Source organism: Bos grunniens, chromosome 10 (assembly GCF_055505025.1).
Source record: "Bos grunniens cultivar Pamir isolate PY7600 chromosome 10, Bosgru_T2T1.0, whole genome shotgun sequence".
NCBI lineage: Eukaryota > Metazoa > Chordata > Mammalia > Artiodactyla > Bovidae > Bos > Bos grunniens.
The window spans coordinates 65,800,284-65,815,971 of NC_141174.1; the positions used below are offsets into that span (position 1 = coordinate 65,800,284).

At 47.8% G+C, this 15,688-nt stretch overlaps 1 protein-coding gene across 11 annotated transcripts in view; it reads left to right on the forward strand.

The window, feature by feature from the left end:
- Nucleotides 1–14,026, forward strand: part of VPS39 (VPS39 subunit of HOPS complex) — a 47,023-nt gene extending 32,997 nt beyond the window's left edge. For 3 of the 11 annotated variants that reach the window (XM_086321717.1, XM_086321718.1, XM_086321719.1), the window contains 15 exons: nucleotides 221–350; nucleotides 1,627–1,769; nucleotides 4,242–4,385; nucleotides 4,850–4,991; nucleotides 5,660–5,746; nucleotides 6,076–6,149; nucleotides 6,471–6,569; nucleotides 7,156–7,273; nucleotides 7,783–7,911; nucleotides 8,525–8,627; nucleotides 8,835–8,880; nucleotides 9,974–10,123; nucleotides 10,290–10,424; nucleotides 10,678–10,769; nucleotides 12,283–14,026. In XM_086321717.1, coding sequence (XP_086177843.1) covers nucleotides 221–350; nucleotides 1,627–1,769; nucleotides 4,242–4,385; nucleotides 4,850–4,991; nucleotides 5,660–5,746; nucleotides 6,076–6,149; nucleotides 6,471–6,569; nucleotides 7,156–7,273; nucleotides 7,783–7,911; nucleotides 8,525–8,627; nucleotides 8,835–8,880; nucleotides 9,974–10,123; nucleotides 10,290–10,424; nucleotides 10,678–10,769; nucleotides 12,283–12,436 — 1,746 coding nt within the window. In that variant the 3' untranslated portion in view covers nucleotides 12,437–14,026. Of the gene's footprint in view, nucleotides 1–220; nucleotides 351–1,626; nucleotides 1,770–4,241; nucleotides 4,386–4,849; nucleotides 4,992–5,659; nucleotides 5,747–6,075; nucleotides 6,150–6,470; nucleotides 6,570–6,779; nucleotides 6,902–7,155; nucleotides 7,274–7,782; nucleotides 7,912–8,524; nucleotides 8,628–8,834; nucleotides 8,881–9,973; nucleotides 10,124–10,289; nucleotides 10,542–10,677; nucleotides 10,770–11,981 lie in introns of all 11 variants that reach the window. The other 8 variants (XR_015134900.1, XR_015134902.1, XR_015134897.1 and 5 more) reach the window with 5 other exon arrangements.
- Nucleotides 14,027–15,688: the final 1,662 nt, after the last annotated feature.

Sequence of the window (15,688 nt, forward strand, 5' to 3'; positions counted from 1 at the left end):
TTTCAGGAGTACTGGTCAGGTATTTTGTAGAAGTCCTAATGTGTTTTCATTGCATAGTTACTTATGATTAGACTGTAAGGGCAATCTGTGGGTCAGAGCCACGTGACTGCTTTGTACCCTCTGGCATATACATGTTCCAGCATATCGTCTGATACCTGGTAGATACTAAAAAAATGTTGGTTGAGTGAGTGAGCGCCTCCCTATTCTATTCTCTTTTTAGGAAATGAAAGATGATTCCGACAGTGAAAAGCAGCAACAGATCCATCACATCAAGAACTTGTATGCCTTCAACCTCTTCTGCCAGAAGCGTTTTGATGAGTCCATGCAGGTCTTTGCTAAACTTGGCACAGGTAACAAGCGGGTATGGCCTCGGGATGAGGAACTACACTCAGGGAGGGGAAACTGGAAAGAATGGGGAGAAATGATATCAGACTTCTGAGAATGCGGAAAGTTAACCTCATCTAGATTGATCTTTGTACTTAACAGGATCCTGTGGGTGGCCATGTGACTATATATTTACAGCCCTGATCTTATGACTCTGGTTTCATTCACATACACAGACTTCCAGTTTTCCAGGATGCTTTGCCCTTGCCATTAGAGGAAGGTAACAGAAAGTCACTGGAGACAACAGACGTGTATTTTGTCATCTAGTAATCAGATTATTGACTGCAGTTCTAGACAAAAGTCACTGACCTGAGCTTAGTAGGATACAACAGTAGGTTTTTTTTTTTTTTTTGGCTACGCTGGGTCTTTGTTGTGGTGTGCAGGCTTCTTCTAGTTGCAGCACACAGGCTTCTCTAGGGCTGCTTGAATGTCCTTATGCAGAGTGACTGGCTTTTCCTGGAGTTGGTGATCCAAGAGACCTAGCCAGAAGTCTTAGTGCCTTTTAGGGTGATCACTTCTCCCCATGTTCTGTTGATGTACAAGGGCTTTCCAAGTTAGGGTAAGGGAACACACAAGGGAACCTCATGGTGGAGGAGTATCAACATTACGTAAAAGAAGCATGTCAGATTGAGTATATGTTGGTGTGTGCCATACTGCTTGTCATCCTTAAATCTGTTTCTCAAGATCAAAGGAATCTGATTGGCCAGGATTAGATTTTCCCCTTTATTTATATTATTCTCTTGTCATCATGTCTGTTGCCCATTAATCAAATGAAATCCTATGTTTTTTTAAACCAATCTGTGTGAATTAATTTTATATAATCAACCTATTATCTTCTGCCATATATGCTACCAGTGTATTCCATAGCCTATTGCCTGGTGTTTTTGTTTTACTAATATTCCTTATACACACACACACACACACACACACTCTTCTTATTTTTTAAGTCTAGTGATCTTTTCAGCTTCACTGTCTTATCAGGTTTTCCTTTTACTTCTTTACTTTTAGTGAGTTAATGAATTTTCATTTTTAATTCTATATATGTCTTAGAATAGCGTCTTGCAATCATTATAATGTTTAGTGTTCAAAATATATGTGTATAGCTTGAGTTTTTGTAAACTTAAGAGTCATTTTAAAAAAAAGTCAATCTGGAACTTATTTTGCTGTAGTGATAGTCTTGTTTTAGTTTCTCTCTAAATTGCTGTGCTTCTATCTGGGGAATCATGTTCACCTTCCATGTAGATCCTACCCATGTGATGGGCCTGTACCCAGACCTGCTGCCCACAGACTACAGGAAGCAGCTGCAGTATCCTAACCCACTGCCTGTGCTGTCTGGGGCTGAGCTGGAGAAGGCTCACTTAGCTCTAATTGACTACCTGACACAGGTAGGTGTGATCCCAAAGCATATGGAAGAGTTCACCTGGGAGTTTCAGTACCTGCTTCTCTATGGCAGGGAAGGGGGAGGCTTCTTTAACGCCACAGATGTTCCAGAAGTGAACACTGTAGAAGTCTGAGGGGGGTGCATTTTTTCTGTTTCACCTCCTTGCTTAACTGTAGAATGCACATTTTGCTAAGTCACTTCAGTCTTTGCAGCCCCAAGGACTGTAGCCTGCCAGGCTCCTCTGTCCATGGAATTCTCCAGGCAAGAATACTGGACCGGGTTGCCATTTCTTCCTCCACAGATCTTTCCAGCCCAGGGATTGAACCCATGTCTCTTAGGTCTCCTGTATTGGCTGTTGGGTTATAACAATAGAATAGAGCTCTTTTTTGCCAAATCCTAGTACCAGGAAGCATACTCAGTTCCTGGTAGATTCACACTAAGCTCTTATAGGAACTAAGAAGAGAAAAGTTTAATTGATTGAAAAGAATAAGCGTTTTAAAGAAACTTTGGGGGAACAGTTATATTTTAGGGAAAAAAATACCTGCTCTATGCAGAAAACTTGGAAAACACAGAAAAGTATAAAATAAAAATAAAAAATCGCTTATTGCTCTACCACCCAGAGAAAAGTAATTAACATTTTAGTGTTGTCCTTCTAGAGTTTAATATATACTTGTGAATAATTTTTGTTTATTTATTTATCCGATTTTTTAAATTGCAAATGGATATCAAGATATATACTGTTTTATAGCTTACTTTTAAAGCATTTAGCCATATATTAGGAACGTCCTTCCCTGTCATTAAGTATTCTTCTATAACATGTTTTGTTAGAGGGAGTACTTAGACTTAAATTATTTTCACTTTACTGTTACAGGCAGATAAGTGAAATTTTCAGATCAGCACTAAAACTAATATCTCCATTGAAGTCTCTGAACCCTAAATTTCCGTGCTTAAGGCTGTTATTTCTTTCCTATGCACCCATTCAGAGTCAGTTGTTATTCAGTCTCTAAGTCATGTCCTACTCTTTGCAACCGTGTGGACTGCAGCATGCCAGGCTTCCCTGTCCTTCACTATCTCCTGGAGTTTGCTCAAATTCATGTCCACTGAGTTGGTGATGCTATCTAACCATGTCATCCTTTCTGACTCAGAGTCAGAGAACTTATTAAAATTTTTCCCATAAGTGTTCTGCAGACTTGTAAGGGGTGTCCTGGAGGGGCATAAGTATTGCTAGGAAAATTGTAAGCCAGCTACCCACTACCTGCTTCTGGGTCAGTGGGTGTCCCACAGGTCCACTCAGGCATCTGTCATCTTGGCACTTGCTTGACATTGGGCTCCATGGTTGGCTGGCAGCCTGCAAAGAGCACACCAGCTTGCCTCTGTCTGCACACTGCACAGTCCATGAGCCAAGTGAAAAAGGTTCCTGGGGCAGAAAGTGTCCCAAGCATGTAGCATCACAGAAGACCCTCTATTTCCAATATCTTAGCTTTAGGACCCCAAGCACAGTCTTCCCCGACCTTCTCCACTGAGTTTGGAATTTGTGGAGGTAATTGACATCAGCCTTGTGCCAGAGACATGGTAGAATAAATAAGACCATGGGCATTCCAGACACAAAGTAGTACAAATTGAATGATTCCATTATATGCAGTTCTAGAAAGCATGCATTCTCAGTCGCTAAGTCAGTCTGACTCTTTGCCATCCCATGGACTGTAGCTCACCAGGTTCCTCTGCTCATGGGATTTTCCAGGCAAGAATACTGGAGTGAGCCCTCCTCCAAGGGATCTTCCCAACTCAGGGATCAAACCTGTGTCTCCTGCATTGGCAGGTGGATTCTCTACCACTGAGCCACCTGGAAAGCCCATTTGAAGTTCTAAAATAGAGAAAGAGTAATCATTAGTGATAGAAATCAGATCAGTTATATAGGGAGTGGGTGAGATTCTTTGGGAGGAGCACAAGGGAACTTTAAAGGGTAGTAGAAATGTTTTGTTCCTTGATTGGGGTGGTGGCTACATGCATGTATATATCTGTCAAAGTGCATCTGATAGTATACTTTTCAGGGGTACATTTTATTGTATATAACTCATACCTCGATAAAGTTGATTAAAAAAAAATAAAAACAAGCCCTTTGGAATCCTACCCTAATTTGAAGTCAGCCTCTGTTACTAATGAGGTAGCTAACATCTGTGCCTTGGGTTCTTCGCTTATAAAATGGGGCTAATAATACCTGTATTTGTTTTAGATTTAAAATAGGGTAAATCTATAAACTGCATGACACAGCGCCTGGTGTGTAGTAAATAGTAGATCATTGTTACTGTTTCTGGTGATTTGGTAGGCATCTTATTTTTGATCCCTGATAAATGCCAATGTGGGATCAGGGTGGATAGGTGTGAGCTGATTTGAAGGTATTTTGAAGTGCCTGATAGCTCAGATGATAAAGGAAGTTTTAAGCCTGGCCTTGACCCTGCATTTTTGCCCTTGGCAGAAACGCAGCCAATTGGTAAAGAAGCTGAATGACTCTGATCACCAGTCTAGCACCTCCCCTCTCATGGAAGGGACTCCTACCATCAAATCCAAGAAAAAGCTGCTGCAGATCATTGACACCACCCTGCTCAAGTGCTATCTTCATGTGAGTTTTCCCAGCACTCGGCTCCCTGCCATCCTCTCTCTTCCCTAGCTCGGGGTCCCTGCCACTAGTAAGAGTGAAGTATTTGTTCTTAGGAACCACCTACTCTTGACCTGAGCTTCTTAGAATTGAGGGGTTAAGACGAGATGTTGACCCAGAGTCTTAGAGTGGGCTGGTCTTCTCTGCCAAGACTGGGGTTGGTGCTACAAGGTGAATAGGGACAGTGCCCCAAAGAAAATTTCCCCTTTCTTTCCCCTCTTCCCCCTCCCCCACCCCCACACTCTTACAAAATGTTGTGTGAAAGAGCATAAAGGCTATGAAAGCTCCTACCTGTAGTCCTGGAAAGGTTGTTTGCTCTCTCTTGCTTGTGTAGCATGCCTGGTGTTTCAGCCTGAAGCAGGCCTGGGCTGAGGGAGGAAGGGCCTCCCCAGGAAGTAGTTCCTGCTGAAGTCCTGCCTCTCCTGCAGACGAACGTGGCCCTGGTGGCCCCCTTGCTGCGTCTGGAGAACAATCACTGCCACATCGAAGAGAGCGAGCACGTGCTGAAGAAGGCTCACAAGTACAGCGAGCTGATCATCCTGTACGAGAAGAAGGGGCTCCACGAGAAAGGTGACCGGGGCAGGGGTCATCCGTGATTAGAGGGTCTCTTGTATTTTGTCTGGGGGAAGCCTACTGAGGTGTTTGTTGTGGAATCACGTCTGGCTGCTCACCGCTTGAAAAATCAATACACGAGAGAGAGGCAAATGTTACAAAGGAAAGTTGCTTTTAATGAGAATGCTGGCAATCTGGGGAGATGGTGGAGTGCCCCAAAAACCACATGTGAAGATTTTCAAAGCTCAGCCATGAAAGCTTTTAAAAGGAAAAAGGGATGTAATCGGTTACTCATTGGGATAGGGAGTCAGAGTCCCCCCTATCCCCTACTGTGTGTGGGCTTGTCGACTTCTTGTGATTTTTCTTTAGCTACCATCTTGTTCACAGGGTTACTGAAGGGGAAGCTAGGGAGGAGATCTGGTCATCTGTTTTTACTTAGTCTTCATTTCTACTTCTTTGAAAGAAACAAGTTAGGCAAAGTACTTTGTGATCACAAGATTTGAAAGGTGGGCGAGGGCTGGAGATAAGTAAGCGTATAGGTGCCTGGTTTAACATTAGTGACAAGACAAAGGGGCCTGCTGCAAAGACCTCTTTCCCGCTGAAAACTGTGTACAGTGTGATGACTCTCCAAGGAGATATACCTTCTGGAAGGGGCTCATGACCTTATTCTTGGGCTTCATGGCCAGCTCTGCAGGTGCTGGTGGACCAGTCCAAAAAAGCAAATTCCCCTCTGAAAGGCCATGAGCGGACAGTGCAGTACCTGCAACATCTGGGTGAGTCCAGCTCGTGGAAGGGGCAAGGGGAGGGGATTGTGTTCAAGTGAACCTGACCTCTCTCCCTTCCTGATTCTGGCTGGTCAGTCCCCTCCCTTCCTTGTGTTTACCCAGCTGGGTTCCTCCCGGGGTGAAAGTACCCCCAGTGGTGGAACCACAACAGCCCCTTGGTGTGTAGCCAGTCTGGTAGGTCCAAGCATCTCTGAGTGACTGGACAGAGCTAACTTCACTGGATGATAAATCCTGGGCAACCTGGGTACCTGCCTTCCTGGTCCTGTGGGCAGAGTGGGTGGACTTCACCTGCTGACAAGTCTTCCTTTTCCCTCTAGGCACAGAAAATCTGCATTTAATTTTTTCCTACTCGGTGTGGGTGCTGAGAGACTTCCCAGAGGATGGTCTGAAGGTAGATCACGGAGCCCCTTGGATTTATTGGGTACCACGGTTGGTTCTGACTGTATTTTAGACAGTTGTGGGTGGAGGGCTAGGAAGGGTTTGTGCACTTCTCTGGTGTTTCCAAGACTGGAACACATGGGACAGCAGTGGAGTGCAGTAGAAAGAGCCTGGTGCGGACGCCAGGAGACCTAGTCTGCCCCACACCGACTGGCCACAGGTGCTCTTCCCGCCTCGTTGTCTGTCCATGTGACCCTACGCTTGTGTGCATGTATGTTTGGAAGGATTGCCATCAGGTGGTTCTGCTGCTGGAACTCAGGTTTTATTCCAACAGATATTTACTGAGGACCTCCCAGAGGTGGAGTCTCTGCCACGAGACCGAGTGCTGGGCTTCTTAGTGGAGAATTTTAAGGGTCTGGCTATTCCGTATCTGGTAAGATATTTTTTGATCTGAACTAATAAGTTTCGATCAAACCCAGGACCTGTGACTATAAGAGACAGTGATTAGCCAGTTCAGATTAGGGTTTGTGTCCCTTGGGGATTGGAAGGACTGTAAAGAAGAGGGTTCTTTTAGTCTCCTCTGAAGACAGCCCAGTAGACCAAGCTGGAGATGGCACTTTTTGATGCTACCTTCTAAACCTAGGTGACGTACAGAGAGATAAAAGAGGAGAGAACATGTTGGAGAAAAACATACCAGAGCCACATTTGTACAGCCAGACTTGACTGTGACCACAGGATGACCAAATCAGTCCTAAGTACCAAAATGTAAATATTTAACCTTAATTACATGGGCTGATTTGGATGATTATGAGACAGAATTAATAAAGGAGCTTAGATTGGAAATTGAGATGCTAATTCGTGATATTGCTGGGTTGTAGAACTGTCCCATGGTAATCTTAATTAGGGGACAGTCTGGATGGGACCTTTTGGGCCTTAAAGATGTGAGGGAGCCTGGGCGAATGGGCTGGGCCACGCCATGCCACAGCATGGAGGCACCAGGCAGACCATTCTCGCCCCAGGAACATGTCATCCACGTTTGGGAGGAGACTGGCTCTCGGTTCCACAACTGCCTGATCCAGTTGTACTGCGAGAAGGTGCAAGGTCTGATGAAGGAGTATCTCCTGTCCTTCCCTGCAGGTACCAGTTTTCAGCATGCGGGGTGGCCCCAGGCCTTAGAGGTGAGCTGGGACCCGAGGGGGCCATGGGTGGGGTAGAGAAGCAGACTTTCTCTGCAGGCCCAGGTGGGCAGGAAGAGCCTCAGAGGCACCAAGGCAGCTAAGTGACCCCACAGGTGAGACTTGGGGGCTGGTGTCTGGATCTGGGCATCTCTGAGCCTCCCTGGGCATCACCTATGGAGGAGGGGGAATAGATCTGTATGCAGAGTGACAGCTGTGCTGATAAGGAACAGATTTGTCTATCAGAAAGCTTCTCTAAGCAGCTTGGTGGGTTTTTTTTTTCTCAAGCTGATGTTTTGGGGCCATACAGAGACCATAAACTAAGAGAAGGCCAACTGGAAAGCATCACGGAGGCCCTTTCTAATCATGGTGGTGACATCATTGAACCCCATCCCCTTCGTTTTTTCTTGATGACACCACACATTGCTGCCCAACAGCATCCTTTCATGTTGAGCATGGTTTCTTTTAAAGGCAAAGCTCCAGTCCCTGCTGGTGAGGAGGAAGGAGAGCTGGGAGAATACCGACGGAAGCTCCTTATGTTCCTGGAAATTTCCAGCTACTATGACCCAGGCCGGCTCATCTGTGATTTTCCTTTTGATGGTGGGTATCTTTAGCCACTTTAGCAAAAGATAATGCAAAATGGATCCTTCCCTTATACCAGTTCCCCAACCCTCCCAAAAGTTGGGCCTGGGAAAAACCATGTGTTTCAGGCCTGTGCTCCTATTCTGTCCTCTCTGAAGACTCACTTTTTGAACCATGATTATGAGAAGTCTCTTTTGGGTGTGAACCACACGCTAATTGTTAGCCAGGTTGAAACCTATTCGTTGCTTCAGTACATGTTCTTGGCCAAGTTCTTGTTTAGCAATTTCTGTAATCTGGAATAATTTGTCTGAAAAAGACACATCTGCCTGATGTATAAGCTCCATGAGAGCAGAGACCAGGTGTCTGCTTCCCTTAGCTGAAGCGCCTGGCACATTGTAGGTGCTTATTATGCATTTAGCTGATCATCAAGTATTGTTCTCCCATTTATAAATGATCACAGGAAAAGATGAGATAAAGTACCACCTAAAATAGTCCTCTTCCTCCTCACTTTTAAAAATTTTAGTAATTTTCTCCTTGAAAAGAATCCCTGTCATTCCTCTAATAGCTTAGCCCCTGGCCTTGGGCTTGCCTGGTCATGGTGATGGTTTCTTCCACTCTTTTCCCCCCACAGGCCTCTTGGAAGAACGTGCCCTCCTGCTGGGACGCATGGGGAAACATGAACAAGCTCTCTTCATCTACGTCCACGTCCTGAAAGACACGAGGATGGCTGAAGAGTACGTTGACCCAGCCGTCCCACCTCCCAGGGGTGTAAAAGAGGCACTGCAGAGAGATGAGAGGCTGAGAAAGCCGCCCCTACACTTGCAGCTGAAGCGAGGTCACCTCGTGTGCTGGCCCCCGATTGTGCTGTCATTAGGCTGCTCACTCAGGCAGCATCCATGCCCTCTACATGTGAGCTTGTCTGATCACTCTCTCCCTTACAGGTACTGCCACAAGCATTATGACCAAAACAAAGATGGCAACAAAGATGTAAGTAGTCGGCCCCAGGGCGCACACGGGCATTGCACTGCCCCTCTTAGCATAGCCAGCGCCCTCTGGTTTGGGCCACAGGTGCACTGGCAGGAATTGCTGACATAAGACAGGGCATGGGTTAGGGCCCTGATGGATTTTGCGCACACGTGCTGAGAGAGCGGCAAGGTGACCGCAGTCTTGGTTTGCTCGGGGTGGTTCTGGCTTGGTCTGTTGTCATCCGTGTGATTATTTGTAGTGCCCTTGCCACTTTATTCTTAAAACAGTCTCAACTTGTACAATAAATTTCCTGGCCAGCCTATTGAGAAGGAACATCTGATGGTTCTTACAGTGTGCCCATGTGTGCTCTGCATAAATTCCGTGTGGACCTGTCAACGTGTAGAGAGATTTTTGATGGCCATTGTTTGGCAGTGGTTGGGGGGGTGGGGTTTGCTACCCGAATCTAGGAGGTACAGGCCAGAGTTGCTGCTTATCGATGTACAGCACAGCCCAGAATGTTGAGAAACACTAGTGTGGGTCCAGTAGGAGATGCAGCATCTCATCTTGGGCTCATCTGCATCGGCTTATACATGGCAAGGTCTCAGCCTTCAAAGCCAAAGGAAATGAGGAGTCTCTTGGAGTCATTTTGTTAGCAGTATAATGCTAAACAATACAAGGCATTTGATTTTTTTTTCCTCTCAGAAAGAACACGATCCTTAACTTTTAAAATATTTTATTTCTCTTTATTTGACTGCACCGGGTCTTAGTTGTTGCACTTGGGATCTTTGATCTTCACTGCAGCATGCAGGATCTTTTGTTGTGGCTTCTGAACTCTTAGTTGCAGCATGTGTGACCTAGTTCCCTGACCAGGGATCAAACTTGGGCCCTCTGCATTGGGAGTTTGGCGTCTTAGCCACTGGACCGCCCAGGAGGTCCCACACAATCTTTAATTTTTGACATCTTCAGTCAACAGACTTTACAAAATTTATTAAAAGGTGAAAAATGCTGCGTTTTAAAGTTCCTCCAGACCAGCCCTCTTGCCTTTAGGTGTGGTCACGCTTGGGGAGGGTTGCTGCCGGCCTGATGCGTGCATGGCTTGTTGTGTATGAGACAGGTGTATCTGTCCCTGCTCCGGATGTACCTGTCGCCCCCCAGCGTGCACTGCCTGGGGCCGATCAAGCTGGAACTGCTGGAGCCACAAGCCAACCTCCAGGCCGCCCTGCAGGTCCTAGAGCTGCACCACAGCAAGCTGGACACCACCAAGGTCAGCAGCTCTCCTCGCAGAGATGGAGGGCGCATGTGGGGAGCGTGGAACCACAGGAGGGGCTGGCAGGAGGGACGGGGGTTTGAGGGCTCCGCGACGTCAGGCATTTTCTCAGTCTCACTCCTGTCCCACCTCTCCCTGTTCCCGTCTCTCTTCCCGTCCCCAGGCCATCAACCTGCTGCCCGCAAACACTCAGATTAACGACATACGCATCTTTCTGGAAAAGGTCTTAGAAGAGAATGCACAGAAGAAACGGTTCAACCAAGTGCTCAAGAACCTTCTCCATGCAGAGTTCCTGAGGGTATGAGCCTTCCAGATGCGAGTGAAGGCTTGTACTTTTCAGTGTGAGGCCGTTACCACGTCCCCTGAGACAGAGGCAGAGCTTGGTGCTTTTTAACTCTGTGGCTCAAACTGATCGGTAACCAGCTGGGCACGTAGCTATGGGTGTTTCAGTTAGGGAGCCCCTGTGGGCTGGGAGGTGAGGCAGTGCCGGCCCCTCCTCCTGTCCTGTCTGCCAGACAGTGGGACCTCCCCCCCAATCTCTCTGCTCCCAGGTCCAGGAAGAGCGCATCCTGCACCAGCAGGTGAAGTGCATCATCACAGAGGAGAAGGTGTGCATGGTGTGTAAGAAGAAGATTGGGAACAGGTGAGCCTCACCCATAGCTTGCTCAGGGTAGATTTCAGCCCCTTAACCCCAGAGGAGAGAACAGCTGAGGGCTATCTGGGCCGCTTTTAGTACTTGAGCCTCCAGAGGGCAGGCCATGTTTTCTGGTGTGTCTGTGGGGTGGGGTGCTTTGAGAATTTAAAGGCCTGAAATGTGTAGCATGGGGCTCTTGACTTCTTGCTCATAAAGCCCTTTCCCTCTGGCTGCTTAACAGTGACATGTACCACGGGGTGTGTGAGAGCTGTATGTGGCCAGGAGGTCCTTATCTTTTAAGGATACACCTCTGAAAGAAGAAAAAAGTCTTTCAACCTGCTGCCTCATGACCTGAGTAAAATCCTAAAGCAGCATCATTCTGTTTTAAGGCATATACTCTAGTTAGTGCCCCTTCCTCCAAGGAAGAGTGATTTGTCCTTTTACTTCTATGGCTGGAAGAATGCTTCCCTTCAGAAAGACCCACTGCCCATTGTTAGAGTTAGCCCAAAATTTGTTCTGAAGGGCAGTTGGCGCTCAGTAAACTGCTGCTGAGCCAGGCTGGTGCGTTGCCCTGTCTGGCTGTGTATTACACACTGATGGCAGTAGGAAATATCCCCTGCTACTAGAGTGTCATGCCAAGTGGAGGAAGTCAGAAAGAGAAAGCCAAGTGCCACTTAAACGTGGAATCGAAAATCTGGCACAATTGAACTTACCTACAAGACAGAAATAGACCCACAGACACAGAGATCAGGCTTGTGGCCACCAGAGGGCAGTGGGGGGGAGTGAGATGGACTGGGAGTTTAGGGTTGGTAAATGCAAACTATATATTCAGAATGGATAAACAGGGTCCTCGCGTATGGCACAGTGAGCTATATCCAGTTTCCTGGCATAAACCATTATGGAAAGGAATATAAAAGAAGAAGGTGTATATGTGCATAGCTCAGTCACTTTGCTATACAGCAGAGATGGGTACATTATAAATTAACTATATTTCAGTAAATTATTTTTTAATTTAATAAATGAAAAAAAAAATCCCCATGCAATTGAACGGAGTGGACCTCATCCTCTGTTTGGATATGTGACCGAGATGGTGGCCGCACTGCTCTTTATGGTTAGAGTAGGTAGCTTCTGGGGTGGCTCCTGGTAAGGTGCCTTTTCCAGTAAGAACTTGTATTCTCTTAGAGGCAGCCGTCACTCCCAGGTCATTTTCCTTCCCTGCAGCGCATTTGCAAGATACCCCAATGGGGTGGTCGTGCATTACTTCTGCTCCAAAGAGGTCAACCCAGCTGACACCTGAGCCCAGCAGGCCGAGGACTGAGCAGCGGACAGCTTGGCTACCCCAGAGGGGAGAGCCCCGGCCTTGGGAATCGGGACTGCTGCCACCGCTGGGAGTCTCCCTGTTTGGACACTGGCTACCTTGAGCCCTGGAACATTTCTGAATTATTCAGACTTGTGTTCTGATGTTGCCAGATTTTTGATAGAAAAAGAAATTAGTTACACCTTTTATACCATTATGTTGCAGGCAATTTCAGAGAATTGGATACCTGCTTGGACAGGAAGAGATGGGAAAGGCACCATCCTGCGTTTGCATTCCAGTCACCCAAATATGGAAACTGTCAAGTGTCTGTAACCCTCCTGGGAGTTGTTTATTCAGTTTTCTGTTAGGATGTGCATAGGACTTCACAGGAGCCTTCAGCTTGGCTGCCTGGAGTCCCTTGAGCAGAGAAGCCCCAGAGCCCCTCTGACTGCAGAGGCCGGATGGGTCCGCCCTCTAGGTAACGCTGGTCACTTTGTAGTTGCTGACCCTGCATCCCCTCACCAGTGTCCTCCATCAGCTCTTGATTTTTCAGTCTCCTTCTCTTTCTATTTATTTTCTTCCTTTATCTCTCCCCTCACTGCTCCACCCAGGCTTTCTCTCCCATTCTCCTGATGCCAGGAATTTTGAACAAGGTAAAATGAGAAGCAAGAGGAATTCCTGATTTCTAGGAATACATTGATAACTGACTGTCACATGTGTTGTAAATAGAACCTCCTTGGACTGTACACTCCATGCCCAGAAGCTTAGAAGAGCATCGCTCTCAGGGCAGAGTATGACAGTAGCTTTCAGGGTGGGCTGCCCTGGGTATCTGCCTCTTGGCAGATGTCTGCAGAGGCTCCTGCTCCAGGTTCATCCTCCAGCCCCCCCAGGGCAGGTTGGTTTAGGCTTGCTGAGCAGAGTGCTTCGTGCTTTGGGCGCCTTTCTCTTTCCAGCCCATGTCATCCACCCACTTTGGCCTGACCATTGTTCTTCAGCTTTGTTTTGCAAGGGTTGGAGGATTGCGCTGGGACATGGATGGTAGGGGGATCCCTGCTGCACACAGGAAACGATCAGATCAGAAACTGACAATGATAACGTTGGGTGTGCTTGTAGGGGGCTTGGGGAGAGCCGAGAATGCTGCTGGAGTGCAGGAGCTCCTGACAAAACTCACCGCCAAACTTGGGGGAGCCCTTGTTCAGGGGAGACCCCGCCTCCCGTAGGGCCCCAGAGCCCACGGGCGGAGTCCCCAGCACTGCAGGCTGAAGACGCACAGGGAGCGCACCCTGTCCTGTCCTCGCTGGGGGCCTAGACACTCACCATGACCCCAGAGTCCAACAGTTTTGAGGGTAGATGACAGTGCCCGATACTGACACTTCTCTGGTGGCCTGTCCTTGATACGCTGAGATCCTTTTTAAACCACAGCATCGTGCTGTTTGGGGCCTGTGTTGTAGCCTGACTTGCTGGTGGTGTAGACGAGGCTCCTTACAGGCCCACCCTCCATGGAGGGTCTGAAGGGACAAGAGTAAGAGCCATCAACGTTGTTCACAGAGATGGGGGACCCTGCTCAGGTTTGGGAGGCCAAACAGCACATCACAAGATCCACATCCCACTGGCCATGCCCCTGCTAAGAAGCAGGGCCGCCCTGGGCCCTATTTGCACCAGTTCTGAGCACCAGGCTGAGTTTCCTCTGGAGCAGCAGCTGAAACTGGCCCTAGCCCACACGCCCTGCCTTCCTGGCCTCCGTGTGCACCTTCCATTCCCACCACCTGTGCGGCACACGTGTTTGAAGCAATAGAATAAAAAACGTGTTTCCTTCCCTGCTGGAGTATATAAACAACCCAGTTTTCCCGAACTCCGTTCTCCTGCCCTAGACACTCTGCCCTCCACGGAGGTGTGGCGAAGGCTGGAGATAAACGCACTACAGTGAGGACTGGCAGAGCTCTCATAATAAACATCATTAAGTAAGAAACCAAGCCTGTCTGGGTCTCTTCTCCCCCAACCCCTTTCCTGTGGGATTTGATGAAAATAACAATGAAATGCCAACTTAACAATCAAAATCTTGGTGGTCCATTAGTTTAAAACCCGCCTGACAATGCAGGGAACACAGGTTTGATCTTTGGTCCAGGAAGATCCCACATGCTATGGAGTATGAAATAGCCCATGTGCTGAAACTGCTGAGCTCACGCGCTGCAACTACTGAAGCCTGAGCGTCGCAAGAGAAGCCCACACACCACAACTAGAGTAGCAGTGAAGACCCAGTGCAGCCGTGAATAAATAATTTTTTTAATTAAGAAACTATAGCTTTAAAAATTATTTTAAAAAGAATTGGAAAGACTAATCCGATTAGTGACTAAGGAAAAAAAATCAGTGTAACACTGTCTTGATCTGTGTTGTCCAGTTCAGCTAGTGTGTAGCTGCTGCGTTGACAGCATGCATGGAGAACTGCTGCTGCTGCTGAGTCGCTTCAGTCGTGTCCGACTCTGCGACCCCATTAGCAGCCCATCAGGTTCTCCAGGCAAGAGCACTGGAGTGGCTTGCCGTTCTATGCATGGAGAACATCTCATCACAAAGTGTCAGACACACCGCAGCTGTAGCTGATCCAAACTGTTTCCCCTTCACTTCACGTGTTACGGCCTCATGCCTCTTCCTGCAGCTGAGAATGACTGGGAAGTGCATGGTGGGTGTGGAGTTGGTGGGAGTAAGGGACTGAGGGATGTTTGAGAAGTGAAGTGTGGGTCCCCTTTGACCAGCTTCAAAACAGCAGTCTGTTCTTTCTGTGTCCTTGAGAGCCATCTCTGGCCACCCTGAGTTCTCTCGAAAAACATCTGGGACTAAGAGGTTTGACTTTCTTGAGGCATGGGGCCAATGGCTTCCAGGAGAAGGTGTGGTAACAGCCTAGAAAATCTGTCAGGAGCCCTGGCTGCCAGGCCTGGCTGACTCTGCCCCCAGCTAGCTCCGTCCCCCCTGCCCTCTTCAGTCTCCCCTGCTGTGTACAGATCACCAAGAGGGTGGGACACCATTTCTGAGATCCCAGCATAGGTTCTTGACCTCATGCTCCAATTGAGCAGAAATAGGCACTCCGCTTTGGGACCTGGCCAATAGCCGTTCTGGGAGTTTCTGGTCAGCACTTGCCTGTGGGTTTCATTTTGGAGTTGAATCACTTCATTTGGAATGTCATTTTTTCAGTCTCCAACTTGTGCCACGGGAAAGAGAGTGGAGATGATCTTGGTTGAGGAAGAGAAATGTATCTCCCAACAACTCGCTGCCCTAGAGACCCTTTCTTCCAGAAAAGGTGCCTATCTTGGACACCTCGGTGGTTGTGGTCCACGGAAAGGGGGACATCACACACCATCTGCAACCTCAGGCTCACGATAGTCAGAGGGGACTCTGAAGCCTATTTATCTCCAGTAGCTTAAGGACAAGCGGACCGGTTTTGGCCTGCTCTTATCCATACCACCTGGTTATATGCCTGCTTCTGTCCCTGGACCATCCAGGCATTTCCACTGATTCAGGAAGGGCACCTGGGCAGAAGCCACAGGGAGTCAGGAGTCTGAGTTTGTCCAGGATGACGTCGGGCCCTCTTCACCTTTGGACCAGGGCCTAGTGCAGTGCCCCCTCAGGGTCTGAACAA